The 27,878-nt window shown below is 46.0% G+C and overlaps 6 protein-coding genes across 11 annotated transcripts; 2 read left to right on the top strand and 4 right to left on the bottom strand.

Moving 5' to 3' along the window:
• Positions 1-160: 160 nt before the first annotated feature.
• Positions 161-6,498, bottom strand: rab40c (RAB40c, member RAS oncogene family). Its single transcript, XM_061302339.1, has 7 exons — positions 6,188-6,498; positions 5,194-5,355; positions 3,991-4,051; positions 3,787-3,847; positions 3,646-3,723; positions 3,247-3,469; positions 161-3,118 (listed from the first exon to the last, which is right to left on the bottom strand). The coding sequence occupies exons 2-7, from the start codon at positions 5,333-5,335 to the stop codon at positions 2,844-2,846; spliced, it is 840 nt and encodes a 279-aa protein (XP_061158323.1). The 5' UTR covers positions 5,336-5,355; positions 6,188-6,498; the 3' UTR covers positions 161-2,843.
• A 713-nt stretch (positions 6,499-7,211) lies between these two features.
• On the bottom strand, positions 7,212-13,270 carry pigq (phosphatidylinositol glycan anchor biosynthesis, class Q). Of its 2 annotated transcripts, none has more exons than XM_061302333.1 (13): positions 13,047-13,270; positions 11,998-12,189; positions 11,433-11,792; positions 11,038-11,234; positions 10,822-10,953; positions 10,612-10,732; positions 10,284-10,410; positions 10,044-10,197; positions 9,656-9,767; positions 9,486-9,566; positions 8,793-8,907; positions 8,629-8,690; positions 7,212-8,520 (listed from the first exon to the last, which is right to left on the bottom strand). In XM_061302333.1, the coding sequence occupies exons 2-13, from the start codon at positions 12,148-12,150 to the stop codon at positions 8,353-8,355; spliced, it is 1,782 nt and encodes a 593-aa protein (XP_061158317.1). In that variant the 5' UTR covers positions 12,151-12,189; positions 13,047-13,270; the 3' UTR covers positions 7,212-8,352. The 2 variants fall into 2 exon arrangements, with proteins under 2 accessions (XP_061158317.1, XP_061158318.1); XM_061302334.1 differs by lacking the exon at positions 13,047-13,270 and adding an exon at positions 12,686-12,782.
• A 109-nt stretch (positions 13,271-13,379) lies between these two features.
• Positions 13,380-15,032, top strand: eef2kmt (eukaryotic elongation factor 2 lysine methyltransferase). The gene is made up of 8 exons (XM_061302338.1): positions 13,380-13,545; positions 13,663-13,725; positions 13,795-13,875; positions 13,951-14,052; positions 14,142-14,275; positions 14,337-14,587; positions 14,678-14,827; positions 14,905-15,032. Exons 1-8 carry the CDS (start codon positions 13,423-13,425, stop codon positions 15,009-15,011), a joined length of 1,011 nt encoding a protein of 336 aa, XP_061158322.1. The 5' UTR covers positions 13,380-13,422; the 3' UTR covers positions 15,012-15,032.
• On the bottom strand, positions 14,994-18,319 carry alg1 (ALG1 chitobiosyldiphosphodolichol beta-mannosyltransferase). The gene is made up of 13 exons (XM_061302335.1): positions 17,785-18,319; positions 17,639-17,716; positions 17,273-17,376; positions 17,047-17,195; positions 16,883-16,972; positions 16,698-16,811; positions 16,458-16,582; positions 16,112-16,150; positions 15,983-16,042; positions 15,805-15,915; positions 15,535-15,649; positions 15,322-15,397; positions 14,994-15,236 (listed from the first exon to the last, which is right to left on the bottom strand). Exons 1-13 carry the CDS (start codon positions 18,077-18,079, stop codon positions 15,090-15,092), a joined length of 1,503 nt encoding a protein of 500 aa, XP_061158319.1. The 5' UTR covers positions 18,080-18,319; the 3' UTR covers positions 14,994-15,089.
• Positions 18,320-18,367: 48 nt separating this feature from the next.
• Positions 18,368-21,333, top strand: lg17h16orf89 (linkage group 17 C16orf89 homolog). Of its 2 annotated transcripts, none has more exons than XR_009718470.1 (8): positions 18,368-18,606; positions 18,933-19,085; positions 19,490-19,640; positions 19,799-19,916; positions 19,976-20,138; positions 20,225-20,329; positions 20,441-20,526; positions 20,867-20,885. XR_009718470.1 is itself a non-coding variant. In XM_061302337.1 (8 exons), the coding sequence occupies exons 1-8, from the start codon at positions 18,393-18,395 to the stop codon at positions 20,968-20,970; spliced, it is 1,098 nt and encodes a 365-aa protein (XP_061158321.1). In that variant the 5' UTR covers positions 18,369-18,392; the 3' UTR covers positions 20,971-21,333. The 2 variants fall into 2 exon arrangements, 1 of the variants encoding a protein (XP_061158321.1); XM_061302337.1 differs by having other exon boundaries at positions 18,369-18,606; positions 20,437-20,526; positions 20,867-21,333.
• ift70 (intraflagellar transport 70) lies at positions 20,679-27,264 on the bottom strand. Of its 4 annotated transcripts, XM_061302329.1 has the most exons (21): positions 27,063-27,264; positions 26,785-26,850; positions 25,978-26,187; positions 25,810-25,866; positions 25,588-25,723; positions 25,403-25,507; positions 25,045-25,121; positions 23,859-24,042; positions 23,706-23,755; positions 23,494-23,646; positions 23,360-23,425; positions 23,234-23,287; positions 23,083-23,148; positions 22,858-22,934; positions 22,563-22,770; positions 22,442-22,489; positions 22,179-22,250; positions 22,004-22,107; positions 21,851-21,929; positions 21,655-21,784; positions 20,679-21,501 (listed from the first exon to the last, which is right to left on the bottom strand). In XM_061302329.1, exons 1-21 carry the CDS (start codon positions 27,108-27,110, stop codon positions 21,365-21,367), a joined length of 2,127 nt encoding a protein of 708 aa, XP_061158313.1. In that variant the 5' UTR covers positions 27,111-27,264; the 3' UTR covers positions 20,679-21,364. The 4 variants fall into 4 exon arrangements, with proteins under 4 accessions (XP_061158313.1, XP_061158314.1, XP_061158315.1 ...); XM_061302330.1 differs by lacking the exon at positions 22,442-22,489 and having other exon boundaries at positions 27,063-27,261; XM_061302331.1 differs by lacking the exon at positions 25,045-25,121 and having other exon boundaries at positions 23,859-23,987; positions 27,063-27,261.
• Positions 27,265-27,878: the final 614 nt, after the last annotated feature.

Raw genomic sequence — 27,878 nt, 5'->3', positions numbered from 1 at the left:
TTTAATTATATACTTCTTCTTTCAGCTGCTCCCTTAAGGGGTCGCCACAGCAGATCAATTGTTTCCATCTCACTGTCCTCTGTATCTTCCACTGTGAAAACAGTATCTATTTTGTTTACAGTTGCATGAAGATATTCAAACAAGAAATACTGAGTCTACATTTCAACTTGAACATTCAATTGTTTATTTGTGAAAAAGTCTCTTCAAACCCTCACAGCGTTGAAACTGTACAATCAATAATTTAAAAAAGGAAAATGTTTCAGTTTGTCACAAACACACGCACGCACACGCACGCACACACACACACACATTTGTATCTCAGATTCAGCAGCTTTCAGCCCCAAAATAGTGTTTAAATCCATTTTACAACACTGTGTCTTGACACAAAGCCAATCAGAGGGCATCCCCTGAAGCGGTTCCATCGTGCATCCTTCTCTCAAGTCATTTAGAATCTCAGGAAAAGAGGTCGTGCATACACACAAAGACTTAAAAAAACAAAAATCCTTTTGTCAGCAACAACAATGCTTCTTTCTTTTCCTGCATATAAACAGAGAGAAACACTCTTCGAGAATTCTTGGCAACGTCGCTGAGCCCAATTTGAAAAACTCAAGTGGCACAAAAACATTTGTTCCATTTGCTGCTAGTCTATCTTACACTTCATCCAGAGGCGGGAACTCAGGGCATATAAAACAACAGAAACGACGCAAAAAAAAAAAGTGGTTGTTTTATGTCACAGGTAGAGGATAAAGTCGTACATGAATTATCTGAAGATATGTTTTTTTTCCTCTCATTTTGTGCATGTTGTGCCACCGGTAGAAAAGCAGTAGCAAGGGCTGGCAGGAAGGAAGGAAACACATTCCCAACATCAGGAGTGCCACTCCAAACACAAAAATCCACCACACACTTGTGCCTGGAACATTTTCAGTGCGGGATTACAACCTCAGGCTGCTTCACCAAAGCCGACTGATGTTACATTCCTCCATCCAAATATTCATTTTGTTGTACTAAAATTTGCATTTTCCATCAATGTTTCCTACCAAAAGGAGAACAAATGAATTTAGCAAATGACATGCAATAGACACACTTGGTCTGCTTTAGTGGGGCCCAAACAACCCCAGATCTGGGCCTGGGATCTTGAATTTGATACGAAGCCTAAATGGACAAGAGCCACGCTGAGAAAAACAAAACAAAATACAAGTGATAAAACACTGACATGATCTGCTAATGCTGGAAGAGGAGGTGGCGTTGCTGTTGGATAAAATGGTGGCAAGACAATGAGTGAATCAAGGAAGGAGGAAGATGAAAGCGTAGCGAGAAGCTGCAGCAAGAGCACCAACGACAACGGCGACGAAGACGCCCTCCTGAGATGCAAGCAAGGAGGATCTATTATTCAGCAGCAATGAATCACGGGATGGCGCCAGACCGACATCAAAAGACTCGGGCTGCGTTTGGAATCATGGGCTCGTTTGACTTCTCGCTAATCACTACGCAGCAAAAGGGTCACGCTTGCCAGTTTCCTCACCTGAATTATTCCCAGTGCTCCCGTCTTAAAATAGAACGCCACAAGCAACCAAAATGGTTGATCGGGCCTCACAAACTCTTGCTGAAAATAGTCCCGGTTCTGAACTTGTGCTTAGTGGGACTACAACCGTTCCATATGAGCAGAGAGAGTCAATTGAATTATGGGTGACACTGTCATATAATAATTTAAAATACACGTTATGACACACGGCGACAGGCTTCTGAGTGAATCGCCTCCACGGTGAGATTTAAAAAGAAAAAAACTGCCATGATAAAAAATTAATGGGGGCTGAACGGCGCCTTTGCGCAACGTACCTCAAATCCATCACGCTAGGACGACTCCCTGTCTCTAAAATAAACCTTTCCCACCCCCAACATGAGATAATTTTAGCCAGATTTGGAGGGAGGGAGGCAAGTGTAGTGGTCTAAAAAGGGGCGAAGTGCAAGTCGCAGCAGTCGCAGTAGGCAAGTCAAGTTAACAAAATAAAGGGGAAATCAACAAGAATCCATCACTTGTGTTACGTTCGAAACAACCGTGAGGGACCCGAAAAAGTCACAAGCTGCACAAGAGTAAGAAAATGGAAGCTTCGTGCAGCCAGTTGTTCCCATTTCAGACGCGCTAACAAGTCTGCTCGTTACAGGTCGGGACAGGGAACAAGTCAGGAGTCGTTTGCTCCAATCGCATTACATGCGAAGGCCGCTACGACGAGGCGCTCCAAGTGTCTGAGGCGACGACGCAAGTGTGTACAGGTTTGCGACAGAGGAGGGTGTGTGTGTGAAGGTGACTACATGCGAGTAAATGACTGTGTGTAAAGACAGTCTAAATGTGAGAGGAGAATGTGACGCGTGAGTGCGAGCGAGGAGTGTGTGTGTGTGACATGTACAGTATATGAAGATTGTTTTCAGGAGGAGTGTACGCAAAAGAGTGTGTCACCAGTCCCACGCGTGCGTGAAAGTGCTTCTGTGGAAGCGGGCGTGTGACACGCATGAGGCCAAAGAGCTTTTCTGCATGTGCTTGTGTGTGAGGCCATTTCCCAAAGTGGAACGACTTATAGCTTATTTCCAAAGCAGATAAGAAGACGTATGAAGAAAGGAGAAAAACCAAAACATAACAGAGACACTCGATGAGCGTGCGTCTGTCTGTACAAGCGGAAAACTCCTTTTGTCTCTCACGTGACTGGCGGCGGGCCGGAGCAGCGGGACTCTCGGACACGTCGGACTCGTTCTCCCGTCAAAGCTTGGTGCCAAAGGCTCGGCGGCCCGGCCCAGCCCGGCACTCGGCCACCGTCGCTGCCGTCAGGTTGGGGAAGGGAAAGCGGCAGTTAGGAGATCTTGCAGTTGCTGCGCGTGCAGTTCTGCGGGGGACTTTGCGGGGGCCGGATGGACTTGGAGCGCTTGAGGCTGTTGCCCTTGGAGCCGCCGGCCGGGTTGGCCAGTGAGTAGGAGCGTCCGTGCATCATGACGGCGTTCATGCCGTTGGCCATGGAGAAGGACTTGAGGTGCGACTTGATGGCCACGGGCAGCGGCAGCTTGTCAATGAGGTGGACCGGTGTGCACGACACGATGGCCCGGCAGCACAGGTCCTGCAGGCTGAAGACTGCGGGAGACATGGAATGGATTAAACTCATGCCTCGAGCCACCACTTGGCTTAGCATGGCAAGTATATTATTATTGTTGCAAGTATGGCACGATGCAAGTCCAGCGGCAAAGAAATTGGGGACCCACCTCGGTTGGGTTTCCAGAACTTCTCCATGCCGTGGCGCATGAGCACAATGCGCGACAGCTCAGTGAAGGACTCGATGACATTGAAGTTGCACAGCGGGCTGACCTCAAAGAATGTCATGCCGTTCTTCTCGGCATAGGCTCGCGCCTGCTCAGTGGGCACCTGCCGCTTGAAGGCCAGGTGCAGCCGGTTGCCCACCAGGATGCGCGGAACGCCCGGTGCATGCTGAAGAAACACAAAGAAAACCATGCAGGGACATTACGGAAAATAGTATCAAGCAATTGGGATACATAAATTGCCCCACTATATTTAATGGAATTCGGTTGACTAAACGAAAGATGAACAGAGTCCGTGTGGTGCGTAGTTAAAGCAGATGGCAGCGAAATCAATAACTCAGGAACCTCGTCAATCTCTCGGATCCACCTGTCGATGCCGTCGAAGGACCAGCGGTTGGTGATGTCATACACCAGTAGGATGCCCTGCACAAGAAGGAGAAATCAAACGCCATCCAGGAGAACGCCGCCAGAGGCGCGACGTCTCACCTGAGCGCCGCGCGAGTACGAGCGGAAAATGGTGCAGAATCGTCCTTGTCCTGACGTGTCCCTGAAGACCAGAAGGGGCACAAGAATTCAGGACAAGTGGAAGGCACCAAAGTACGATACTCCAAAGGTTGGAACTGCTCCATCGGCATCCAACATACCTTTGAAATACGTTTTATCTTAGTGAGGTTGCTTGGTCGTACTCACCAAAGCTCCAGCTTCACCCTCCTGCCATCCAGAAGAATAGTGGTGGTCTTGTAGTCGATGCCTGCAAGAAGAAACAGACGAAGAATGCAATTGTCACTTCTCCCACAATGCAGCACTGCAGCGAAGGTGAACATGGACTTACCGCAGTCATCAGTCAGTGCAGAATTGTAACTTTTCAAGTTTGTTTAACGACCGAAAAAGAAAACCAGTCCGACTACACCTGCTGCTTCGTGTCCGGACATGCTCCCCTGTCGGATCTTCTCAACCGGTCCCTGCGGTTTTTCTTGCGGGAAAAGACCTGAGGCCAAACACCTGAATCACAGGCTGACGACCGTATTCCCGCTTTCTATTTTACTATCAGCGGAAGCCGACCGCTAATGTCAACAAAATGTGAGCTCGGTCCAACAATTTGATTGATGCCACTTAAGAGTAGGAACGTTAGACACACTAGTAATTTGGACTCCACGAAATGGAGGACAAGCGGCGTCAATTAGCGGCCGCTTGCTAACATCATCACCATCAACATCCTGAGATCTTGCGAGCTTGAGTGCTGAGCTAATTCCATTGCGCAGTTGCGGAGAGCGCATCCCGGGATGATCAACGGTTCTTGTGATGTGTACGCTCGATGCTTCTATTCTGGGAGAAGAGAGACGACTCCTTCAAAGAGACGGCGACCATGTGGAAGAAGACACCCGCGGCGTGTATGAAACAAGCCTCGTGGGTAGATGACGCATTGGTTACGAGAAAAAGGTCTCAACCTCACGGCTCCTAACAAATGCTGCCTGTAGTTGAGCAAACAAATGCTTCCGGCCGCCATGCGAGGAGGGAAATACTAGCAACTCTTTCATCACACGGATGAAGTAACTGTGACACTGGTCCATCTGACCACACTAAGAACACCAACACGCACGCACAACACAACCCCACTTGTGGGCTTCTTGCCTGAAAACCAACAACAACAAAAAAGCCGAAGGACATTTTGGCCCAATCACAAGCTTCTGCTTCTTCTGTCCTGATTTCCTGCCGATTAAATATTTACCGCGGTTGCACAATGCTCTTTCTTGCTTTTAGACAGATGGCGTCAGACTAACTGTTGCTTTTTCCTCACATTTGGACTTCAGCTCTGAAATTGTATGGATCAAAAGCACAAGTGGTACCTATCAGTGAACCATTTCAGCTCTACATCCAGAAAAAACGACTCACCGCTGCTGTAGGCGTAGGGCGACTCGGCCGAGCCGTCTTGCAGGCTGTCCAGGATCTCGCCCTTGCCCACGTCGCTGTCGCCCACCAGCAGGAACTTGAGCAGGTAGTCGTAGCTTTTCACCGGGCTGCCCTGGCTGCCCATGACCTCCTCTCACATGAGCCCTGGTGAGCAAATCCATGATGAGACCATCGTAACAAACATGTTCACGGTGGCCGGAACGTGCTGACTTCACACCTATGTGTCATCTGTAAATAAATGCGCCACTGGGCTGACAACAATTCACCAATGGGATGTGGGCTTGAGGCAAACAATAAATATAATTGTCTAACACTATCGAATGGCAAAAGACACTATCTGCGATCCAGTGCGGACAGATGAAGGTGAATTTAGGAGGCTAATATCACATTCACTGTCTGAACTATATATACACACCATAAAGTGCTTTTGTTGTTTGTTTTTAGAAAGCTATTTTGTCTTATCCCTTGGAGAAATTTAATTTTCTGTTTTTTTCAGCCTGATTGGTAACCTTTTGTAATAGTTTAATGAATGTGGGTTTTGTGACATTCATTTTACATCTTCATTGAAGAGATAATGTCATAAATTGTTGTGTGGTTCTTGAGAATGTATCTTACACGGCACAAGTACATTTGATTTATTTTATTCGAATTAACAAGTTCACTTTTATGAACCTTGAATTGAACTCGTATTATGCTGATTGGAGTGTTTCACCCTTAAAAACGGTGAGTAGGAAGCTATTTACGAATTATTAACAAGAACAACAAGCTACACCTCCGCCGCAAAAGCTAACACGCTAACATCCTTCCCACATCTGACTGCCGCTAACGTCATCGAGTATGCGCCACAAAATATATTTTTTGAAATTCTATTCCAGGACACCCACACCGGTTACATTCACGCCGACTTACGCGAGTGAGTCAACTGTTTCAAATAAACATACACACCGGTGTTAGCAGAGAGCTCGGTGATGCTAACCTGATGGGCTCCACTTCCAGCGACGTCTGCTTGATTTCAGGCCGCCTCGTCGTCTTCTGGTCCGGCTACGAAGATTACTGGAATGCCCCGCCGTCACATCCAGGGAACGGCGTTATGCGCGAGGGCAAGAGAGAACAGCGCCGCGGCGGGGATTTTTATTCTTCCACTCCGAATGTGTGTTCGTCCTTCGCGTCAATCCGTGGCGTCCATGTTTCTCCATTCTTCCGAGCCATGGGTAAAGACAAGCCAAAGGACGGTGAGGGATCTGCGGATAGCTGACAGATTGCAGTTGGGCAACTCGCTCCAGCTTCGAGCGCCCACCTCCCCATTAGCATGATTGGTTGCTTTCCTCATAGAGGTGGACACCATTGGTTGGAGGATGCTGCCATTCAAACACCTTTGTCAACAACACGCAAAATAGTGTAAAAACAGCCAAATTTATCAAAATTTCACACACTAAATACAAACTCAGGGTCATGTCGCTTATTTTAAAAATTACATATATATATGTATTGTTTACATTCCGATAGCTGCAAGACTTCACTCGCCTTCCAGTAAGTCCCGCCTTTATATTCGCATGATTGGTTGTTACGTTCCTACAACCTGAAGGAGAGACCAACATTGGTCAAAGAAAGTTGTCAATCAAATTTAACAATAACACGCAGAGGTAAGAGGAAACCAGCAAATTGTTTCACTAATGTTTAAACAGAGACAGACTCAGTAACTATGACAAGAATTATAAAATATATTTTGTATTTGTGATAATGTAGAAATATATAACTGTTTTCAATTCCTCAGTACTATCAGGTTATATGTAAAGCTCTTTGTTACAGCGGCACATTTTGTGAAATGCATAATATGAATAAAGTTCAAGCTCTAAATTTTCCTTAAAAAGCATCAATTGTTTTGTGAGAAATACAGGCATAGAAATACACTAATGATTGATGAAATGGGAATATCACTCTTGTCAGTTTATGGCCAGACTGAAGACATTTGAAGGGAATAACGTTTGGAAACTGTCAGATTCTTGGGAAGAGTGTTTAATGGCAAAGGCTCAACATGAGAGCATTATGGAAAAGTCAATAAAAATGAGTACAAATCAGTCACAAATAAGACAACTTATTCCATTCCAGTACACTAAAAATAACATTAGAGGCACAATATGAATAACACTTAGAAATTATAATTATAGTAGAATTACAAAGAAATTGCATAAAATCACAGCTTGTCTACTTCACATCATTTGGTCTAAATTAAGACTTCAATTGACACACAAAAATTAGAGCTTGACCTGGTGTGAGCATTTTTTGTGGTGGCTAAAATGACTATCTAATTCATATTTTTTACACAAAAGTACATCCGCAAAATGTGTTATTTTTTTAGTATAATTGCTATTTTTTATTATATTTTATACACAATAGCACTTCTGCAGCTCAATACACAGTAAGTACCGTATTTTCCGGACTATAAGGCGCACCTAAAAACCTCAAGTTTTCTCAAAAGCTTATAGTCCGGTGCGCCTTATATATGGACTAAATAGAGAATGATGGATGGATGGAACTTTACCTTCTCAAGTTTACTGATCTATCTGACTGTTTTGTACTTATTAAAGTAAGCTTTACATGTTTATTTTGTGTGTTGTGTGCTATTAACATTATTGATATATTGTTTTCACTATTTCAAGTTATTATATTGTGATTGCATTAATGGTGCGCCTTATAGTCCGGTGCGCCTTATATATGGACAAAGTTTTAAAATGGGCCATTTGTTGAAGGTGCGCCTTATAGTCCAGTGCGCCTTATAGTCCGGAAAATACGGTAAGTAGTAAGTACCTGGATGACAATTTCAGCATTAAAAATATCAATAGTTAAATAAATAACATAAGAAAAGGGTTTGAGAAATGGTACACCTGTAACTTCATCACAGGATGGTAGACATTTTTAACATAAAATATTTGAGTGTTGGGAAGTCAGTGTGGGGTGTATATGCCCTCATATCTCATTTGAAGTGAAATATCACAAAACTGGCGCCTTTCCAAGTCAGAACTAGTCGCTGTAGTGATCAGAGCAGCTACCACTTTAGTTTCCATTTCCTCTCTCTTGCCTGCGTCCATCTGTTTCCATTTCATGACTTATTCATTTTGTGCTGCTCAGTCAGTCAGTCAGTTAGTCAGTCTTGGCAGCGTGGCTCTTGGTGCTGGTGTGCCTCCATGGGTAGATGAGCTCCCCGACAAAGAGCTTCTTGGCCAGGGCGCCCCATGAGTCCTTGGGGTAACAGCTGTAAGTGGGCGTGCGGTACGTGTCAACCACAGCGCTGCTCTTCAGCGGGTTAATCTGTCAACAAAAAGCAACAAAATCAAAATTCACCGGAAATAATCGTGTGGAGGTTAAAAAAGATGCTATATTTTATGCTCTAAAAAAAAGAAAATAATAAAAACTGACCTCCATGAGCAGGTGAAGAGCAGTTCCGGGCTCCTCACTTAGCACCCTGAACCTCACACCCTCTGAACGGTAGGTGGGACCCATCACACACGAGAAATAACAACAACAGAATTATTACGTTGTTCTTGTGTTCATTACGTGAACAATGTGGGGCGACGGTATACCTGCGAGTCTGTACGGACGACACACGCGAAGGCCGATGGCAAAGAGCGGGAAGGAGTTGATGAAATCCACACTCAGGTGGATGACGCCCTGGAACAGGATGATCACCAGACGCAACTGGACAACACATGCACACTCATAATGCACAAGCCTGCCAAATATCATTTACCGTTTTTTTCCATGTATAATGCGCAGAATTTAGCTAATTTATTGTCCTAAAATCTGGGGTGTGCATTATACATGGGTACAAAAAAAGAATAAAAAATTCTCACTTTTTTTTTTTTTTTTTTAAATCCGGATATCATACGGAGGCCGCCATTACAGATGTGCTTTCTTCTCTGCTGTTCACTTCAAACACACTCCATACGGACACAATGCTCTCGTATCAGGCGCTTGCTAGATCACCTGCTCGTTTGCTGTCACAATGTACCCTACACAAATCCGAAACATTTCTTCGCTATTCAGTATGCTAGCGCATGCGCAGTGATACTGACCGGCAGAACATCCGGGTGTTCCCAAAGATGATCTTTTTTCTGAAATAATTTTACGCTCACGGACTTAAGTAGGAGTCAAAATCTGGGTGCGTATTATACATGGGTACAGGCTTTTTTCCAGCATCAACATGCCATTTTTAGGGTGCGTATTATACATGGGGGCGCATTATACACGGAAAAAAACGGTATTTATTTTCTTACCAGTGCAAAGACCAAGTAGTAGAGGGCTGTGGTGGGCAGCAGGAAGAGTAGGATGGTAAACAGCAGCGTACCAAGGAATAGCTACAACGACACAAATAACGTTCATACTGTATTGTCCCTGTGAATTATTAGTAGGTAGTGTGTCCGAAGTAATATGCGTGCGCCGCTACCTGATCCAGGTCGTAGGAGCAGGAGTCGACCCTTTGCCTCAGAACGTTCCACTTCTTGCCCCTGAAGAGCCGCCATAGCGAAGATAGGCCGTAGATCTTCAGGCAATACAGCCTGTCACATTCAGACAACATGTTACAACATTGAGACTTGAAGCTAATAAATATGCAATTATATTTCATCATGCAGCACTGCCCCGGGCTATCTTTAGCGCAGATGCATTATTCACTGCAGCCTCTTTTCGGCCTCACAATCCATTATTAGCAGCCGGACTCAAACTTAAAGGAGAAGGCAAGCACTTGAATGAGAACCAGAACTATGACTGGAACTTTGAAGAGCAACAGAAGGTAGAAGTGAGAAAAGCCCGCCCCCTGCAGGTGAATTATTGACCTGGCTCCGTAGACGTAGAAGCAGTAGATGTGGAAGGTGAGCAGCGCCACCATGTCGGACAGCAGAGAGAAGGCAAAGGTCAAACCCAGGCACGCCGACAGGCCGCCGTACCACAGGATGGACTCCATGAACGGAGACAACAGTTGCACGTAATCTGAAAGACATCAGACAACAGTTTTGTTACAACAAAGACAAAAAGCATGTATATGGTGTGTGTGTGTGCGTGTGTTGTCCGCTCACTGATCCACAGATGAATGTGATAGAGGAAGAAGCGGCCCAGCACCTGGTCCAGGGCCCGGTTCATCTTAAGCCCAGCCGGGGCGCCCATTAGCCACTGCAGCAGATCCTGTAGCTCCTTAGCAACATGCTAACCAGAGAGAAAAATATGCTTTTAGGTACCTGTGATAAAAAAGCAAAACTGGAAGTACAACTAAAATTAGCATCCAAACTCCAAGTAAAAGTCCAAGTGGAAAAAGTATTAGTGCAGTCACTCGTGCAAGATCTGGAACCATGACTGCCTATTGGCGTTGAGTGCATGTTCAAAAAACAAGCTTGGAGTGTGTCTTACGTCTGCAGCGGGAACGAGCATGTTGGATATCATGCTAATATGGTCATCTCTGTAGAGCCAGGAGGCCAGCAACAGACCCAGACCCACATCCATCAGGATGGACACAAACATGTTGGCCTTTCTGCACGCACGCAGAGAAGTAGGACAAATTCAAAGTAAAACTGGCTGGAATTAATTGGACAGGAAAACAAAGGGGAGCAGTGGTGAAACCTGATGAACTGCGTGTGATTCTCGGCCGATTTTGGTGAGCTGAGAGTCTTGAGGTGTTGGGTCCTGTAGCTGAGCTGTACACAGGACGAAAACTTGGACCACAGAAAGGGTAGCGGGAAAACATCAAAGACCCTGCAGAGGACCACAACGACACACAACACATGTCACGCTAAGGCAAGTTAGTATAGCAAAGCTTAGCATGTCTCTTCTTCTGACCGCATGCTGCAGATCCAAGTCCACACGGCCAGTATTCGGCTGAGGAGCATGCAGAGCGGCACAGAGGCCTGTTTCAGGAGCTCCACAATGATGCTTCCCTCTCGACCGTCAGACTGCCAATGGGTGGACTTCAGCGGACCATCGTCATACTTGTCCAAGAAAAATAGGGGGCCGCTGCTAGATACCGTGTGGAATACCTCAACATAGAACACAACAAACATTACTTATGGAAGTACTAGAAGTAAAGTACAAGAAATAAAATTGGAACTGGGAGAGCAACAAGAACAGCAACTACAACTGGGACTGCAACTAGGATTAGAACAATAGCTCAAAGTGGAACTAGAACATGAATTGGAATGAATTTAGCGTAACCTGGGGTCAAATTGTGTCTGTACCTGTCTCAACTCGGACGGCAAAGCAGCTTTGGATTCGGGGACACCATTCTGGACGGGGTGAAGCTGTGACAACATCACCTTCCTCTGCTCGTAGTGGACAAAGATCACCTTCTCCTCCTCTTCTTCGCTCTCCTCTTCCACTTCCTCCTCAGTCTTCTTCACCTCTTTTGGTGGTGGAGTGGGTCCGAGGAGGTGGCAGGTGAAGCCTTTCTGGCCCATGCGGCGGCTGATTTGGAGCCAGCGTTGCTGGGGGAACATGGTGCTCAGGTCCTTCAGGAAGCTATCCATCCCCTCCTCGCCTTCCTGAGGTAAGCTCCACGAGCCCAACACAGACAGTTCCACGTGGCTCTCGGCTGCCATCTGACACACAGAAAAACACGACAGGGACTAATACCAAAACTGTGATTAAAACTAGAACTACTACACGTGGTAGACCTAGACTTAAAGTAAAATCAGAACTAAGTATTAGAATTGGAACCAACAATTCCACTAGGATTGGGACTAAAATCATATTAGTTGTTGATGGTGCATTGTGTGTTTTTCCGGTAGGCTACTTTTAGCCTACCTGCTGTATGTAGCGTTTGACATGGCTGGGAATGAACGGGTAGTGGATGACGGCCAGCACCACGGCAGAGTCGTGCTCCGGAATCCAGCGGCCCACCAGCAGACCGCTGGCTGCGCGGTTGCAGCATTGAGGGAAGAACACCTTCAGAACCATCACTGATTCACCTTCTTTCGTCTACACCTCCTGTTTTACCTGCAAAAGCAGCCAAGAAATTAAATGATATCATCATTGCCCACTTGGTGGTACCACAATCACCATCATAAACGATACAGAACCTATTTAACAGACCAAATGAAAATGGCAGTGTTTTTGGAATAATACTGGGGCGTGTGTATGTAATAACATCATCGACTGTCCTCGTTATTGTCCTTCGTGAAGGGCACAGGACCCGAGGCACACGTTTCATTGATTTCCTGCCCACTAAACAGTACTAAAGCTCAAAAACACTAATATGTGACAAAAAAAAAAAAAAGAACGGGGCGTACCGTACAGATTTACTTTCCATAACTGTAGCAGTTCAACGGTACGGGATTTAAAGTCAAGTTCATTATCATTGTGAGATTTGGCACCCTAGATCAAAATGTGACAGTTAAACGGGAATTCGGTGTCACTATAAAATGGTTTAAATGTGTAGTGCAGTTACAATCACGTCAGTAAATATATTTGTCTTCCTTTTTTTTTTTTTTACCTTATTGTCAAGCGTAAAAGTTTCGCCTTCCGTCCGAGGAACACAATTTGTTAGGCGGCCATTTTGTTTGTTGACAGTCCGACACGTTAAAAGTTCCGACAAGGGAAAAAAACTCCGGAGTTGGTGTTCTTTTTTTTTTTCTATCGGATTTTTTTCCCATACAGCACTCAAAAGAGAATGTAAATAGTCCCCGCATTAAAATTAAACCATTCAAATGTTTTTTTTGTTTTAATATTTACCTTTTAAAAAAAAAAAATAATAATAATATTAATCCGTTGCTATGTAGTCTTTCTGGAACAATTAAATATCACAACGCTTCCGTGGCTTTAGTAGAAACTGATAGTAATATATTCATACTCACAGTGAACGAGTGCAAGTGAGTGCTGCCGCTTCTGCTGTCAGCAAATAAGGAGTCACCCAACCGTTAAGTGACTTATCTCCCTTCGCAGTGACACAGCGACAAAAAGGCGGGATAACATTATCGCAACAGTTTTGTTTTAAAATTATGCGCTTTAATTTATTTGTAATGTATCAAACTATATGGCAAATAGTTTGTGTGTTGTGTTTGATTCAATCATGACAGGCCCGTTTCCCCAATCCCCCGATGGTTCTGACTTGTGGCTATAAAACACTAAAAACGCCAGAGTAAAGTTGTAAATCAAGAACGCATAAACTCTCGCGTGGAACTCTCGCGATACATTTTCCGATTGAAACGGAAGTAAACAAGGGACACGTGAATGATGGAGCGGGCTGAGTTGAATAAAGACGTTCCCTCAAGAAAACAAAACAGAGCTGACATTGTCAAACAATTCCAGTCGCGTTTTTTCGCCACCAGTCGGCTCGTATTATTCCCCTGGACGGTGAGTGAAAACTTTTATAATGTACATGATCGTGTTGTTTGCCAGCGTAGTCATGAGAAAGCCACGTGTCACTGTTTAATCAAATAATATCTAAATGATAGTTCATTCATTTTACAGTTTTTAGAAAATGAATTGGAACGCAGCAAATCATCTGACCTCATCTTAGAGATTCTCGAACAGGTAAACGGTGTACACACCTATTTGACAAATACTTAGGTATGAAAAGTCACAAAATTGAGTTTGTGTCAGACATGTCTTCACGCACTGTGCCGGAAGTTCCCGCCGTCCCCACGATACAGGAAATGCTTTCTCTCCGAGCTCATAAGACAGGTGATTATTTCCTTCCCCTCGTCCCGCCTGTTACGGTAACGTGGATGCTATCGTCATGGTGATTCTCATCTTCAGGTGGAGACAGCAGGATGCGAACCTCTAGATGAGCTCTACGATGCTCTGGCAGAGATAGTGGCGGCCCAAGAGGTGGCCGAGGGATACCGGACCTACATATTGGTACCAAAGTGACCCCATCAAGGATACAGAAGCTTTTTAATGGTACGTAACTTACATCACACATTCAGTTGGGTCCATGTTTTCTTTAGCCGTGCGGGGATCCTGTCAGCTTGTTGGAGAATGTGGCTTTAATCTCAGAGGGGACGACGGGTCTGGTTACATGGGAGGCGGCCCTTTACATGGCCGAGTGGGCCTTGGATCACCCGCAGATCTTTGCTGGAAGGTACCACAATCTACAAGAAGATCACCTCTAAACTTGATGAACAAGAAATTCTCCGCTGCAGGAATGTTCTGGAGCTGGGCAGCGGTGTGGGTCTGACCGGCGTGGCCGTGTGTCGCTCGTGTCGTCCTTCCTCGTACGTCTTCACCGACTGTCACCAAAGTGTCCTCCAGAGACTCAGAGAAAACTTGAGCATCAACGGACTCAAGACAACTAGCACCAGCACGACCCGAGTCGGCGTACAAGAGCTGGACTGGACGAAGGTGACGGAGGAATGCTTGAATGACATCGGCGCAGACGTGGTCATAGCGGCAGGTCTGACCTTCAGCAATACTGCAAAATGTTCCATGATGCTACAGAAAATGTCCTTTGCCGAGTGTGTCGTTTCCTTTATGCGTGTTGCAGATGTGGTGTACGATCCTGACGTGGTTGTGGTTCTGGTCCAGCTTCTGTCCAAGATTTTAAAGCACGGTGGTGGTCAGGTTCCCACTGAGGTTCTCATCTGCTCCACTGTGAGGAACCCACAGACTTACGCCGGCTTCAAGCGCAATCTAAGTAAGATGACGCAGTCTCTCACACTGATTGGCCAAATATGTCCTGGAGGCGGAGTCTTAATGACATTTGATTGACAGGTGTTGCTGGGATCGGCCACCGGGTGATGAGCGGCGCTGTGAATCACATCTTTGAGTACAACAGAGAGTCTGAAATAGAGCTTGTTCAATTGTTTGCGTGTCAATAAAGTTTTTTATTATTTACAAAAGTGGAATGTTCAGTTACAATTTAACATAGCCGCAGTTCGGTTCGAGTCCCTGTACAGTCACCTTGAAGAAGATGACAATGATGACAAGAGCGGAAGGACGTTTTGGTCCCAGTTGTCGTCCCAGCGCTGCCCCCTGCTGGCACGGAGGTTCCTCCTGAAAGTGCCCAGTTTGCTGTCAGAGCTGGGGAAGTCTGACAGGAGACTCTGGAAATGCAAAGATAAGGATACTTGTAGATGATTTTATTTATTGTCTTTAATTGTGCAAGTCATCACTTGATTAAGATGTCACCTTGAGCTGCTGGGCCAACTGCGGGCTGTTGATGAAGATCAAACCATTCAACTCGTGCTTTACCAGCTCCTCTAGGCTGTGTGGGAACCAAGAGATGTTTGTTAAAGAAAATAATTTATTATGAATAAACCAAATGAAACTAGAAGCCTCCCTTTTTTTTTTCCTAATCACATTACTTTTTGGTTGCACTGTACTTTATGGTGGCAAACTCACCACTGGAAGTGGATGGCACACACGGGCAGGCAGCATCCAAACATGTCTACCACCTTCATGGGCAGGTCCAGACCGCTGGAAGATTTGTGCAGACATACGCCAAGGTCAGCACAACCTAAAACCAAACAAACCATTAAAAAAAAAAAAAAACACAGCTTAGAGGTGAGCTTTTATTCAGTAGAGTGGTAGAAAGCACACCAGCGGCTGCAGGCCATATCGATGCCACCAAACCCCCTACGTTAAAAAGTGCTACGTGTATTTCAATCTCACCTAACAAGACAGGATAGTCTTCCGCCTCCAGCCAGGGCGTGCAGATCTTCACATGCTCTAAATGTAGTCCGTCAATCATCTTCACATAGCGCTCCTTCTGAGGACCTTTTCCTTCACGCGCAAATAAAAACGGACAAGTCGATCACGGCTCACCATCAAACGTCAAGGCCGATCGTACCCGTGATGACGCAGATGAGCGGCGGCAGAGTCTCCCCCGCTAATATGAACTCTTCGTATTCTGTCAGGAACAAGGAGGAGAAACTTAAACAATTGACTTGATCGTAGTGAAGAAGAGTTGTTGCAGTACCTTGAAGAGCCTGCAGGAGGACGGAGAAGTCTTCATCCTCTGCGGAGGAATAACAAAGTCAAAGTCAAAGTCAGCTTTATTGTCAATCTCTCCACATGTCACAACACACAAAGAGACCGAAATTACGTTTTTCTCTATCCCACGGTGACGAGACACATAACACGATAGACATACATGTACGCGACACAATATAAAAACAAGAAGGCAAAAATTCAAACAATCAATAGTAATCTAATGAATGGACGAGTGTCCCAAATCACCCATAAAAGCATTATTTTTATTTCTCTACTTGTGTAAAATGCAGTAGCCCGATTTGCTTTAAGATCAGTGAATATGTGTTCGGCACCTGTCCAGCTGGTACTGCTGATGAGCAACACGGGGCGATCTGGCCTCAAAGTTATCGTGTCATTGTCAAGGTCTCGCACAGAGAAGACGGTCTTCTCTTTCTTCTCCCGAACATCATCATCATCACTGACGGAAAGAAAACACAAAACAAATATTAGTTTGCGGTGAAGTAGCATGCGGCTAATAGACAATAGATGTTCCAAAATAACGTGACAATGTTTGTTTGAACGGTAGCGCGTGCCTACTGTGCCGAAAAGCGGGATATGCGCGCGAAAGCCTCACAAAAAGTTGGTGCCGCTTCTCCAGTGGCGTTTCTCTGAAGATGTCTGCGGGTCTGTCGTAGAGAGTGGTTGCCCTGCAAAGACACATCATAGTATATATTTAACGGTTAGCATGCGGCTAAGATTCATGAGTGCCAATTCCTACTTGATGCCCCAGTTCCTGTGCAGGTCTTTCTTCATGGCTTTGGTCACACACAAGTGCTGGGACGCCAGAGGACCAAACACGTGCTCGTACCTGCAGGAAAACAACATCAAGTTTGAGCTACGTTTTTGATTTATCTGACTATTTTACAGAAAACTGACACACACCACTTTGCGAGGCGCACAAGGGGGTGTGCGTGGCCGTGGCTGAGCGCCATGATGGTGTAGCCGTAGTTGTGCCAGTCGACCAGCAAACGGCCTCCTCGGAGGACGCACGCTAGCCACGCCGAGGCCATGCCCGGCAAACCGGGAGGGTTCTGGGAAAAGAAAATGTAAATCAGCACTTGAGATCACCTCAAGTCGGGATCGGCTGTCGGGGAGTCAGGTGACTCACCTGCATGAGTATGTGAGCTTGCGGTTTCAGCATCAGTAGAACCACTAGAACTTGTGCAAACTGAATGGCCACTTTGGTCACATAGGTCAAAACCTTTGGGCCACCTGAAATATTTTGAATATTAAAAAAACACGGCCCCTTTAAACACCATTTACCAATTGCCTCTGGAACTCAAATTAGGAGGAGGGCGGGGAGGGGATAAAGTTTCTCTCATTCTTCTGATTAACGTGAAATAAAGTTCGAGTGTTCTAGGAGGCTTTTGTGATATTTTTGTCAGCCCATCTTACACCACAGTTCATGGTTCGAGAACATGACCTGTTTGGCTGTTTTTTGTCTGTATATGCCTTGATAAGAATTATGCCTTACCTTTGATGCCTTTGACTTCTGCAATGGGGACGATTTGAATCCTGTCGTCCCTCAACACGTCTCGGTGAGGTAGGCTGTCTAAACGTAAAGCAATCATGAACATAAATTAGATGCACATAAAAGGTGTATAAATGCCCGTATTTTACCTAAATATCCCACAAGAGCGACTTGAAATCCATGTTTACTGAGCGACAGCGAGTGATACTGCATGCGGGGACTACGACCGATGTCCCCAAGCACCAGCACGCACACCCGCTGCTCGCTGTCACCGTCCCGCCGCCTCAACAGGCAGCAAAGCATAATCGTGAGGCCCACGACCGTCACCGACACTAGCGGCCAAAAGATGCCCGAACCGATGAAGCAGAACACCGCCATCAGAAGTGAAAAAAGCGTAAAACTAATTAGAATGGGGCGAGGAATGCTGGAAGACGGCGGCGCCATATTTGTTTGGGATTTGAGATGACGTGGAGCGTGTAGGAGGCGGGGCTACTGATTTAAAGGCACCGCAGAGGTTTGAGCGACATCGCGTCGGAATAAAATGTAATTTTTTTGCAATGTATTTGCTCGGTTTGTCTCAATTATATAAAGTTTATTATCAACCTAATTTTAGCATAAAGTAGCATGTATGTAGATATAGCTCTACATAACTTATTTGGGTTCGCAAACCAATGTGAATCAAAACAAGAGCACGCACGTCAGGCATCATGACGTCACTGATCCGCCACGCTCTCTGCAGGCTTATAAAGGCGTTCAAATGTCCAGGGATCGAGCTCTCAGCATGCGGACGCCCAGGCTGCGGCTGGCCGCTTTGGCGGCGCTTTTGGCGGCCGTGTGCTGCTGTTGCTGCCGCTCGCGGGCTGAGGTGATCGACGACGTGCTCGGGAGCCTCTCCAACGGCGCCGCCTTCCTAGAGCGCCAGCACCAGCACATCAATCTGGACGGCGTGGTGGGCTTCCTCATGCTGCAGGGTGGGCGGCCCGTCTTCCTGCTTTGTGGCGCAGTGTCCGTCCGCCTGCAGACAGGCAGACTGATAAAAAGAGAAATTGAATTACATTCATTTGGAATTCATGAACTGAGTAGCAGTTTTCTGCCAGTGTGTCCCAAATTTGATTCCCGTAAAATTACAACTTTTGTTTTCTTGTCGTAAAATTGCTTTTTCCTCCACTACCACTGCCATCTCTCGCATAAATACAACATAAAAATGTTGAAAGGTTTTTCCAGCATACTATCACAACTTCTTGAATTGTAAATTGCAACTTTTTCTTGGTGTATGTTTTTCTTGCGTTTTCGTTAGCGGAGCTGAAGGAGGCTGTCCGGACGTGGCCTCACTCGGATCCGGTCAGCTGGGCTCAGAGGACGGCGGCCGTGGGTCTGGTCCAGCGTCTGGACCGCAGCTTTGACAACGCCGTCGCCGCTCTGCGCCAAAACGACCCCAAGTACTACCAAGGTAGCCGCGCTAAAATTTGAATTCAATGTGAATGACACGTGTATTGTAAAATGAGTTTCAAACCTATGGAGGTAGGTTGGGGTCAAACGTTTTGTACTTGAAAAAATAAAATAAATGTGTTGAGCTTGGAAAAAAACATTCAAAATAAAAATACATGCATGGAAAGTTTTTTCGAGTTGAAAATAGTTTTGCTTCGCTTTGGTACGTTTTTTGAATAAACTATTTATTTTGTTGTTCCATGTCGTGTTTTTCCCCTTTTCACGGCTCTAGTGGTATGCCAAAGAATCATTGAATTAAACATTGAAGGTATGAGATGTTTTTAGGAACGAAGGGTAGCGCAGGTTCCCTCCACTGCTGTCCTGTCATAATACATAAATTGCACCTGCACGCTTTGCCGTCCGCAGAGTTCGAGCCTCTTCTGTCGTGGAAGTTCTGGCAGGTTCCTCAGGAACGCAGTAACACCGACGCCAGCCTGGTGTACGCCGCCACCACCGCTAGCGAGTGCTACGACGAGCAGCTCAGCGACAAGTGCCTCACGCTACTCCTTGGAACCTGGTGGGTGCTGGTTCTCTAGTCAACTCGAGTATTTCTGGGGGGGAGAAAGTACAAATTCAATTAGTTCAGTTAGAGGGCAGACAAGATGAAAGTATCTGCTCTAACATTACAAAATTGACAAATTTATTCTTGGAAAATTACTTTTTTCTTCCTGGTAGGAAACAGAAGGGGACGCCGTGCATCGTGACCAAGCCGTGTCGCGACACCATGACCCAGTTTGGTTGTCCGCACTACTCGCTGTCCCACCAGCTGCTCTACTTCATGATCGGGAAGATGGTGAGGAGCGCGGCGACAAGCTCGCCGTCACCAAGGGGCTAACATGCTCTGTGTGTTAGAAAGGGTGCTCCAACCTGCTGAAGGGCGATACGCGGGCGTCCCGCGCCAACATGACGGAACGCAGCTACCAGAAGATCTTCTGCTCCAACATGATGAAAACCAACCAGGACATTGTCGCCGAGGGCTTCAGCCAGCAGACGGCGGACATCTTCATCGAGAACAGTCAGTGAACAATTGTGTCATGTAAGCTGTTTTGGGTCAACATCTGCGACTTCTGACCCCTAACCTCTTACGTTTGTGCCTCACAGTCCTCATTTGCGGCTTGGCCGGCTTCTCCGACTTCTACAAACCCGATTGGCTGCAGCACATCCTCCAGCTGCAGGATGTCGAGCTCGGCTGCTTCGGACGTGACCGTAAGTCTGTGACCGATGGCGTCGCTCATCAAGCAGCAACTGCAGAAGGGGCAGTGAGTGTATACGTACGGACGTGCACCTGAGCTGTCCTCTGCTGTTGCACTCAGCCAGCGTGATCTCCCAGATGATCGGAGACGAGCTGCTGGAGCAACTGCAGCCTCATCACCGTGTCAAGAGGAGGGAGAAGATCCTTCCCGGTGGGTTCGCACCTCATGATCGATGATCCTTCGTCACTGGCAAACACACTGACGGGGGATGTTAGTCTCAGGTCCCAATGGGAGGTGTGGTGTGTGTGTGTGTGGTGGTGGTGGGGGGGGGGGAGGGGTCCTGGCCAAATCAAACAAAACTGTTTTTGACTGTCAACAGTTTTATTATAAAAAACAAACACCACCACAATGGATGTGACAGTTTGACAACTGATCCAGAGTGACAGTTTGCCATTTCCAAGTGTTACTGTAAAAGAAAAAAAAAGAAAACACACACATAGCAAGAGACAATGTCCTGTTGACATGAAACTTCTATCTTTGCTGTTTCAAGATGGCTGCTCCAGTCACATGACGGCGGTGGCGGTGGGTGCCCTGGGAGGATATTTAAACTTCTATCTAACAGAGCAGGACATAACCAAGAGGCCCCTTTGCTGATTGTCCAACTTCCCGCCTGGCTGCTTTTTGGTGTTTTGAAAATGTTGGACATCAAATCCAAAAGGAGAACAGCAGATTTCCTTGGGTACGTCACATGGGTCAAAGCAATAACAAATGACATTAGGAGTGTTTTTATAGCATACTTGTCTATCTACTTTCCAAAAAAGTAAAGATTGGAGCTGTTTCAGTTTGAATGTCATGAAATATAGCATGAAATCTGTCTGTATTATTTCCTTGTGAATTATTATGAAGTCTTCTCCAATATATTGAAGTATTTAAGACTTTTTTTTGTCTGCATGAAGTATTAAATGTACGTAGAAGAAATCAACTCTATCCCAAATAAAAGCAAGTGGGGCACTTCAAGAGTGTGTTGTTGTCTTTTCTTGCATCACGGTCACTCATTCCAGCTTGTGACTTTGTAAAAGAGGGCCTTGAGGAGTCTGGCCTCATACGTCACAGTGTTCTTGCCCATTTGGACCCCAGATTCCTCCAGTGGCTGTTCGATGATGGCGGGCACCTCCCTTCCATACTCTGAAACAAACATTGTGTAAAGTAATTATGAAAATGATGCTTTGGCGTCAGTTTGGAGCATCTTGGTGGGAATATCACTTGGTTCTTGATTTAAAAAAAAAAACAAATTCTTGACTAGAACTAAAAGTGGACTATGCTGTGATTGTGCGTCACCTTCACAGTTCTCCAAGAACTGAATGCACTCCTGGACCACCACCCCCTTCAGCGTGATGATGTGCTTAGACATGTTCTCCAGCAGGGACAGGAAACAGCGTTTGGCGTAGAACCACGTGTCCGTCCCCAACTACGCGACACGCACACACGTGGTACAAAGTTGCAAGTACAAAATGTGCGTCTCATGAGCAATCACCTTCTTGTTGTAAGGTTCCAAGCTCTTGATGACACGAGAGATGCCAAAATCGTAGTTGCCTTTAGCGCAGTACAATGTGCTAAAGAAACACAAACATGTCTATAAACAACAAATTGTAATCTTGTAATCTTCCTTGCGAAGCGTCCAAGTCACCCGATGACTAGGTTGACGATGCATAGGTGGAAGACTTTCTTGTCGGGGTCGTCGTAGGAGATCTGCTCTTCCTCCTTTTCAATTTTCCTCATCAGCTCCTCAGCCTGGAAATCATTTGGAGTCTGCATGAGGCGTCACGCCGTTGACACAATTCCACTATGCCGACTTGCGTTACCTCTTCATTCTGGCTGGTCATAATGTAGGACACGCACAAGTTGGCCAGGACCACAGCGCTCACGTTCAAGATCTGCAGCAACGCAGGTTTGATCTTCATTTCAAAGCTTTTTGAACATGTTCAATCATAACAAATTTCAGCAATTTGTTTTTGTCATTTTGGGCGTTGCCCACTAAGTAACACTGCAAACAAAAACACACCAAAAACGAAAAGTTTCACGCATGGGGAAAAAAAACAAAGTCACCGCAAAGTTCTATTTTTACCGGTGCTTTGACAGTGCACGGGCAATCCCGCACACTACACTGTTCCACCTGCGCACAAAGGTCAACGGTCAGCCGACCCGGTCGGGCTTTCCCAAGGGCAAGCAAGCTTGGCGTCACTCACGTTGTTGTAGTGCTTCTTGACGATGGGCTCGTAGAAGCTGATGGCCTCCTTGTACTTGTTCTGCATGAAGAGCATGTGCGCCACGTTCAGCTTCCACGTGTCGTCCTCGTTGCACACCTCCATAGACTTGTGGAAGATCTTCTCCACCATGGCAAAGTTCTCACGGTTCCAGTAGATTTTGGCCTGGGCCATCAGGACCACGATGTACCTGCGCACAGGAAGAACACGAGGAAGGGCACCTTTAGCGCAAGAGCGCCTCGATGTTATGGATGAGAATTTCTGAGTGTATTCTCACTTCTCCTGCATGGTGTCGTACTCCTGGAGGGCTTTCTTCTGCCCATCGTCGTCTCGGACCGTCTTGGCCTCCTGCAGCTGCAAACACGATCGAGCAGAGTTTGTAATTGTTATGAATAAATTGCAGATGTTTTTACCCTGACAACAGTGATGAAGACAAAACGGAGGCAGGGAAGGTGTTTGAATTGGATGGGATGGCATGAGAAAAAAAGAATTGGTGGAAAACCTGCTTGGCCAGTTTGCGCAGCTTCTCCGTCATTTTGCCGATCATGTCGTCAAACTTTCTGAAGGCCTAAAAGCGCACCGACACAGATACACCACCTTTTGATGATGTCACAATGTTAAGAAAGACAAAATGTGTCTGACTGTCGTCATACCTCCTCCGGCGCCGTCTGGCAGGTCAGCAAGGCATCGAGAAACTCGTACTCGTACTGAGAAGGAGCAAAAAAAGCACTGAGGGACAATCAAAGCAAAAAAGACAAAACAAGTCAAGTGCAACTCACCGGCGTGAGCAACTTGTAGGTGAGGTGTGCGTTTTCTGCCAGGACGTCGGCAGCCAGATCGAAATACTGCAGAGGAAGCGGGACAAAATCGTTGGCGGCAGGAATGGTGTGGCGCGCCGCGTGACGGACGGTACCTCGTGCTTGCAGTAGAGCAGTAGCAGGTTGCCGAATGTGACGGGTGGGAAGGAAGGCTGCTGCAGCAGGAAGGCCAACTTCTCGAAGCCTTGTGAGGGCTTGCTGTCCATGTTGAGCAGAGCCTGGTTGTGCAGAGTCACCGTGTCCAGCTCCTGCAGCGCGCCCACATTTGCGTTTGTGGTTTCCACCATCGTTACACACACCGGCTTACCTCCTCGGTTCTCGGTGGCATGTCCGTCAAAGCCTCCTGAGCTCCTTTCACTGCAAACAAATATTTCAAATATCACTTCTTCCATTGCAAGATGGAAGTGAATGGCTGTTGTGGATGCAAGATGGCATCCGTCCGCGCTTCGTTGCATCTTACGGTTCTTCAGCTGGAACTCAATGGCAGCCTTGAGGTTGAAGGCCTCCACCAGGGCGGTCTGATGCAGCACCAGCGTGTTGCCCACACTGCGCACCTCGATGCCTTCCGTGGTCAGGCCCACGCTCAGCTCTGCCGCAGGGGGGGAGACAGTGAAGGAATGGGGTCGAAATACAAAAAGTCCTGCCTAGGTACAAAAACAAATATGCTCAAACCTCATTGAATAAAGCACATAAGCAGACAAATATATTCACATATTAAATCAATAAAAGAAACATTCTAAGCATATAATTATACCTACACAACAAATCAATAAAGAAGACATAACTAGACATTTTTGCTATATGGTAAGGAGAAAGGTTTTTATAACTTCATGATCTGATATGTATTTCTGTGCACTTTGAAATAACAAATGTTTCTTGATATATTGCCTGAATACCATAATGACCTGTAAGGAACTATTTAATGCATGCCTGATGTTATTCTAAATCACGGACACTACCCAAGGTGTCTAAGAATCTTCTGTATTTGATTATATCTTATGTTTTGATTAATGCTCGATGTGACGTTGTATTTTGCCTAATGCTAGACGCCACCCTTGGATTACTATTGAATGTTCTGGACAGAAGGAACATTTTTTGACTAACAATGAAAAGATATGGTTGGAAGCATGATTAAACTAAGAATGTGACTAGGTAAGCAAGTACATAGAGTGTCAAAAGAGCAAAAAAAACAAATGCATGGTAAATGGTGAGTAAGAAGTTTGCATAGTCAGGGAACATTAACGAATTGATGATGTCAGACCCCAAAATTTCACATAATTCCGTACAAAATGACAAAAGTGGAAGGATGATGAATGGACGAGGTGCGACAGTGTATGTGCAAGAATGGAGGAAAATGTTTACACTTGGAGATAAAACCAGCAGAGGTGCCAGAGGGAGAACGCCAGGCGGAAAACAGCCAAGAAACCCGGCTAAAGGTGATCGCCAACGCCGAAAGACGGGATGGAAAAATACAGCCCCCACACACATCGCCCATAATCAGCACCCAACCCCATGGAACCAGCTCTCACCGAACCAGCACCCACTCTCATGGAATCAAACGCTCCTGCGAACTTGCCCCACCCCCATAGACTCACCACCCATCAAACTCGGCCCACACCGGCATGTGCAATTGAATATAAACTGACCAAAGAACCTTGAACGTTGCCATATTCTGCTCTTGAGCATGGTCGCTCGAAAGGCCCACCGGTGTATTGCATTTTTCCTGAAAACAGTGCTTTCTTAACAAGAATTGTGATTGAACTCAACCAACCTGTGTAAGTCTAATTTTGTTTCGGTGTCTTAGACTTTTCCTAAAACTAATGAAAGAAAACGAGCACGCAGTGAGTGAATTGGATAACAGGTGATTGGCTATGGCTTTTGCCGTGAGCCGCGCATAGCGCGCTTCCCAAATTGTGGACCAAATCCAACAACAGTTAGAATAGCGTTTTGGTTGATAAAAAAAAGGAAAGATTTGACGGTGCCGTTGGAATCAGATCTCCATACCCGGATGTTCCCGGATGCCTCGCTCGATGATGTCGCCGATATATTTGAGGGCCTGCACATAGTTGCTGAGCTTGTAGTAGCACAGAGCGATGTTGTACGACAGCGCTGGCACACACAGCGACAAAGGTCAATTAGAATCTGTGTCTTTTTGTTAGATTTGCTTGGCGATGTGTTTGTGCGCTTACCAGGAACATATCCCAGCACCTGCATGGCCGACGTGAACTTCTTGCAGGCGTCCTCGTATTTGGCATCCTGGTAGAGCAGGCAGCCCATGTTGTACACGTAATCGGCGTCCTCCGGGGGAAGTTGTTCCACCAGAGACTGCACACACCGCAGTTGGCAATGACATCTATCAGTCAGAAATACGATCAGACAGCAGGAATAACAATCACAGAGCTTCAGCTTACCTTAGCAGCTGAGTAATTCTCCTCAAAATATTTGATGGAGGCTTGCAGTTTGATCATCTGTTGAGGAGGAAGACCATTTGAAATGTCAGCTGTGTTGTTTTGTTTTTTTCCGATTTGATGTGTTTATTCGACACCACGTTTCGAGGATTGTCGTGGAAGTGAGCGAACCTTGGTGTGGCTGCTGGGCGTGTCCAGGGCGAAGGAGGCCTTGGTGGCCTCGGCGTAGGCGCCCGCCTTGTACAGGCTCTGGGCGTAGTACACCCGGTACTCCTCCACCTCGGGGTGCAGCTGCGTGAGCTGCTCGTAGCACTCGGCCGCACTGCTAAAGTCCTGGACGTGGTAGTAGCAGAAGCCCAGCAGGGACAGTGCTGCCCGAGACTGAGGATAAAAAATAAACACAGAAACGATTCATCGATACACATCGATTAATCGATATAATGCTCTACGATTTGTTGGCATCGATGCTAAACGTAAACATCAATCTATATAGCCCGTTTTTGACCTCGGACATTAGACGCGACTTTATCTTGAAATCCAGTTCATTGTTGCTTGCTTCCTCTTTCCGGGAGCAGTGCGCGGCGTGTTGTTTTTGTGAGCAGAGCAGGCACGTGAAAGGGGAGCCGACAACTACGCGGCTCCTGGGCTGGTGCTATGGCTAGTGTCCAAGAAGACGAGGAAATTCGCTCCCCTTTGGGCTTCAACTCATTCGTTTGGAAGCACTTTGTAGTTCCCTAAATAAAGAGTTTTCAGTACCTTGTTGATTTTGCGTATGAATTGTTATAAATCAGAATATTGTTCTATATCGATCGTAGAGCACTATATCGTGATGTATCGTGAACGAATCACAGCAGGCTTTAAGATATCGGCAAATATCGTATCGTGATTTACACCCCTAAACCTGACATGCATGTTTGTTTGTTTTTTTTAATCAGTATTTGAAGCTGTGGGAAACAGGATGATGAGATATCCACTTACTCTCGTGTGCTTCTGAAGTTGGCTGTTAAGGATGTGAATGGCCTCAACATACTGGCTGTCTTTAATCTGCAAGACAAATCAACATTGTCACTCTTGTCAAATTAAACTGGCCTTTTCTTCATGTATTCATGAGCAAGGTTAGTAGTGTATTGTTGATACAAATAAAGAAAAAGTCACATAATTAATTACAATTCTCAGTAGTTTTAACTAATCCCTTATGTCAAGCTAAAGCTAAACACAGACTCGACTAGTCCGTCACAAAAGCTTCGCATTCTTACCAGTTTATAGATTGTAGCAGTGTACTCCCCGTCTTTTATTGTCATCATAATGCCAAACGTGTAATTTCCACAGCTCTAAATTGGAAAATAATCGGCTAAATTCAGGAAAAACAAGCAACGCTAACTACCAAGTTAGCTAGCAGCCGTGCTCACGCAGAGCAAGCGGAGTTGTGTTGCCTGGCAACCACCCATACCGGAAGTCAGCGTTTTGACGGACTTGTACGACTGCCAATCAATTTGCTGAATGCCGAAACTGCTGTTTTAATCATCTGTTCTTCAATATTTCCAGAGATCTCTTCAAATAGGTTGTCCATCCATCCATCCATCCATCCATCCATCCATCCATCCATCCATCCATCCATCCATCCATCCATCCATCCATCCATCCATTTTCTGAACCGCTTAGTCCCCACGGGGGTCGTGGGAGTGCTGGAGCCTATCCCAGCCGTCATCGGGCAGTAGGCGGGGGTCACCCTGAACCGGTTGCCAGCCAATCGCAGGGCACACAGAGACAAACAACCATACGCACACGCACTCACACTTAGGGACAATTTGGAGTGCTCAATCGGCCTACCAAGCATGTTTTAAGGATGTGGGAGGAAACCGGAGTGCCCGGAGAAAACCCACGCGGGCCCGGGGAGAACATGCAAACTCCACACGGGGAAGGCCGGAGGTGGAATCGAACCCGCATCCTCCTAACTGTGAGGCGGACGTGCTACCCAGTGCGCGACCGATTATTATTATTATTATTATTATTATTATTATTATTATTATTATTATTATTATTATTATTATTATTATTTTAGAGTCTAAAAT

The sequence above is a fragment of the Syngnathus typhle genome, linkage group LG17 (assembly GCF_033458585.1).
Source record: "Syngnathus typhle isolate RoL2023-S1 ecotype Sweden linkage group LG17, RoL_Styp_1.0, whole genome shotgun sequence".
Lineage (NCBI taxonomy): Eukaryota > Metazoa > Chordata > Actinopteri > Syngnathiformes > Syngnathidae > Syngnathus > Syngnathus typhle.
The sequence above is the reverse complement of the archived record's forward strand: the minus strand, read 5'-3'. Positions and strand labels throughout refer to the sequence as shown.

Bases quoted from the DNA above. Each gene is read 5' to 3' on its own strand.
- ift70 (XM_061302329.1), bottom strand. From the start codon at position 27,110: ATGATGACAATAAAAGACGGGGAGTACACTGCTACAATCTATAAACTG. The intron at 25,724-25,809 runs GTAAGCTGAAGC...CGGTGTGTGCAG, and splicing joins AGAATTACTCAGCTGCTAAG to TCTCTGGTGGAACAACTTCC. The intron at 25,508-25,587 runs GTAAGCGCACAA...TGTGTGTGCCAG, and splicing joins GGTGCTGGGATATGTTCCTG to CGCTGTCGTACAACATCGCT.
- alg1 (XM_061302335.1), bottom strand. From the start codon at position 18,079: ATGGCGCCGCCGTCTTCCAGCATTCCTCGCCCCATTCTAATTAGTTTT. The intron at 16,151-16,457 runs GTGCCGAACACA...ATTCCTCCGCAG, and splicing joins CAGCAGTACCAGCTGGACAG to AGGATGAAGACTTCTCCGTC. The intron at 15,650-15,804 runs GTGAGATTGAAA...GTTTGGTTTTAG, and splicing joins AGACTATCCTGTCTTGTTAG to GTTGTGCTGACCTTGGCGTA.
- eef2kmt (XM_061302338.1), top strand. From the start codon at position 13,423: ATGATGGAGCGGGCTGAGTTGAATAAAGACGTTCCCTCAAGAAAACAA. The intron at 13,876-13,950 runs GTGATTATTTCC...TCTCATCTTCAG, and splicing joins TCTCCGAGCTCATAAGACAG to GTGGAGACAGCAGGATGCGA. The intron at 14,828-14,904 runs GTAAGATGACGC...TTTGATTGACAG, and splicing joins CGGCTTCAAGCGCAATCTAA to GTGTTGCTGGGATCGGCCAC.
- rab40c (XM_061302339.1), bottom strand. From the start codon at position 5,335: ATGGGCAGCCAGGGCAGCCCGGTGAAAAGCTACGACTACCTGCTCAAG. The intron at 3,848-3,990 runs GTGAGTACGACC...TCTGGTCTTCAG, and splicing joins AGGGTGAAGCTGGAGCTTTG to GGACACGTCAGGACAAGGAC. The intron at 3,724-3,786 runs GTGAGACGTCGC...CTTCTTGTGCAG, and splicing joins CGTACTCGCGCGGCGCTCAG to GGCATCCTACTGGTGTATGA.
- pigq (XM_061302333.1), bottom strand. From the start codon at position 12,150: ATGGTTCTGAAGGTGTTCTTCCCTCAATGCTGCAACCGCGCAGCCAGC. The intron at 10,733-10,821 runs GTTTCACCACTG...GCGTGCGTGCAG, and splicing joins AATCACACGCAGTTCATCAG to AAAGGCCAACATGTTTGTGT. The intron at 10,411-10,611 runs GTAAGACACACT...CTCTCTGGTTAG, and splicing joins TGCTCGTTCCCGCTGCAGAC to CATGTTGCTAAGGAGCTACA.
- lg17h16orf89 (XM_061302337.1), top strand. From the start codon at position 18,393: ATGTCCAGGGATCGAGCTCTCAGCATGCGGACGCCCAGGCTGCGGCTG. The intron at 19,917-19,975 runs GTGAGGAGCGCG...TCTGTGTGTTAG, and splicing joins ACTTCATGATCGGGAAGATG to AAAGGGTGCTCCAACCTGCT. The intron at 20,139-20,224 runs GTCAGTGAACAA...TGTGCCTCACAG, and splicing joins GGACATCTTCATCGAGAACA to TCCTCATTTGCGGCTTGGCC.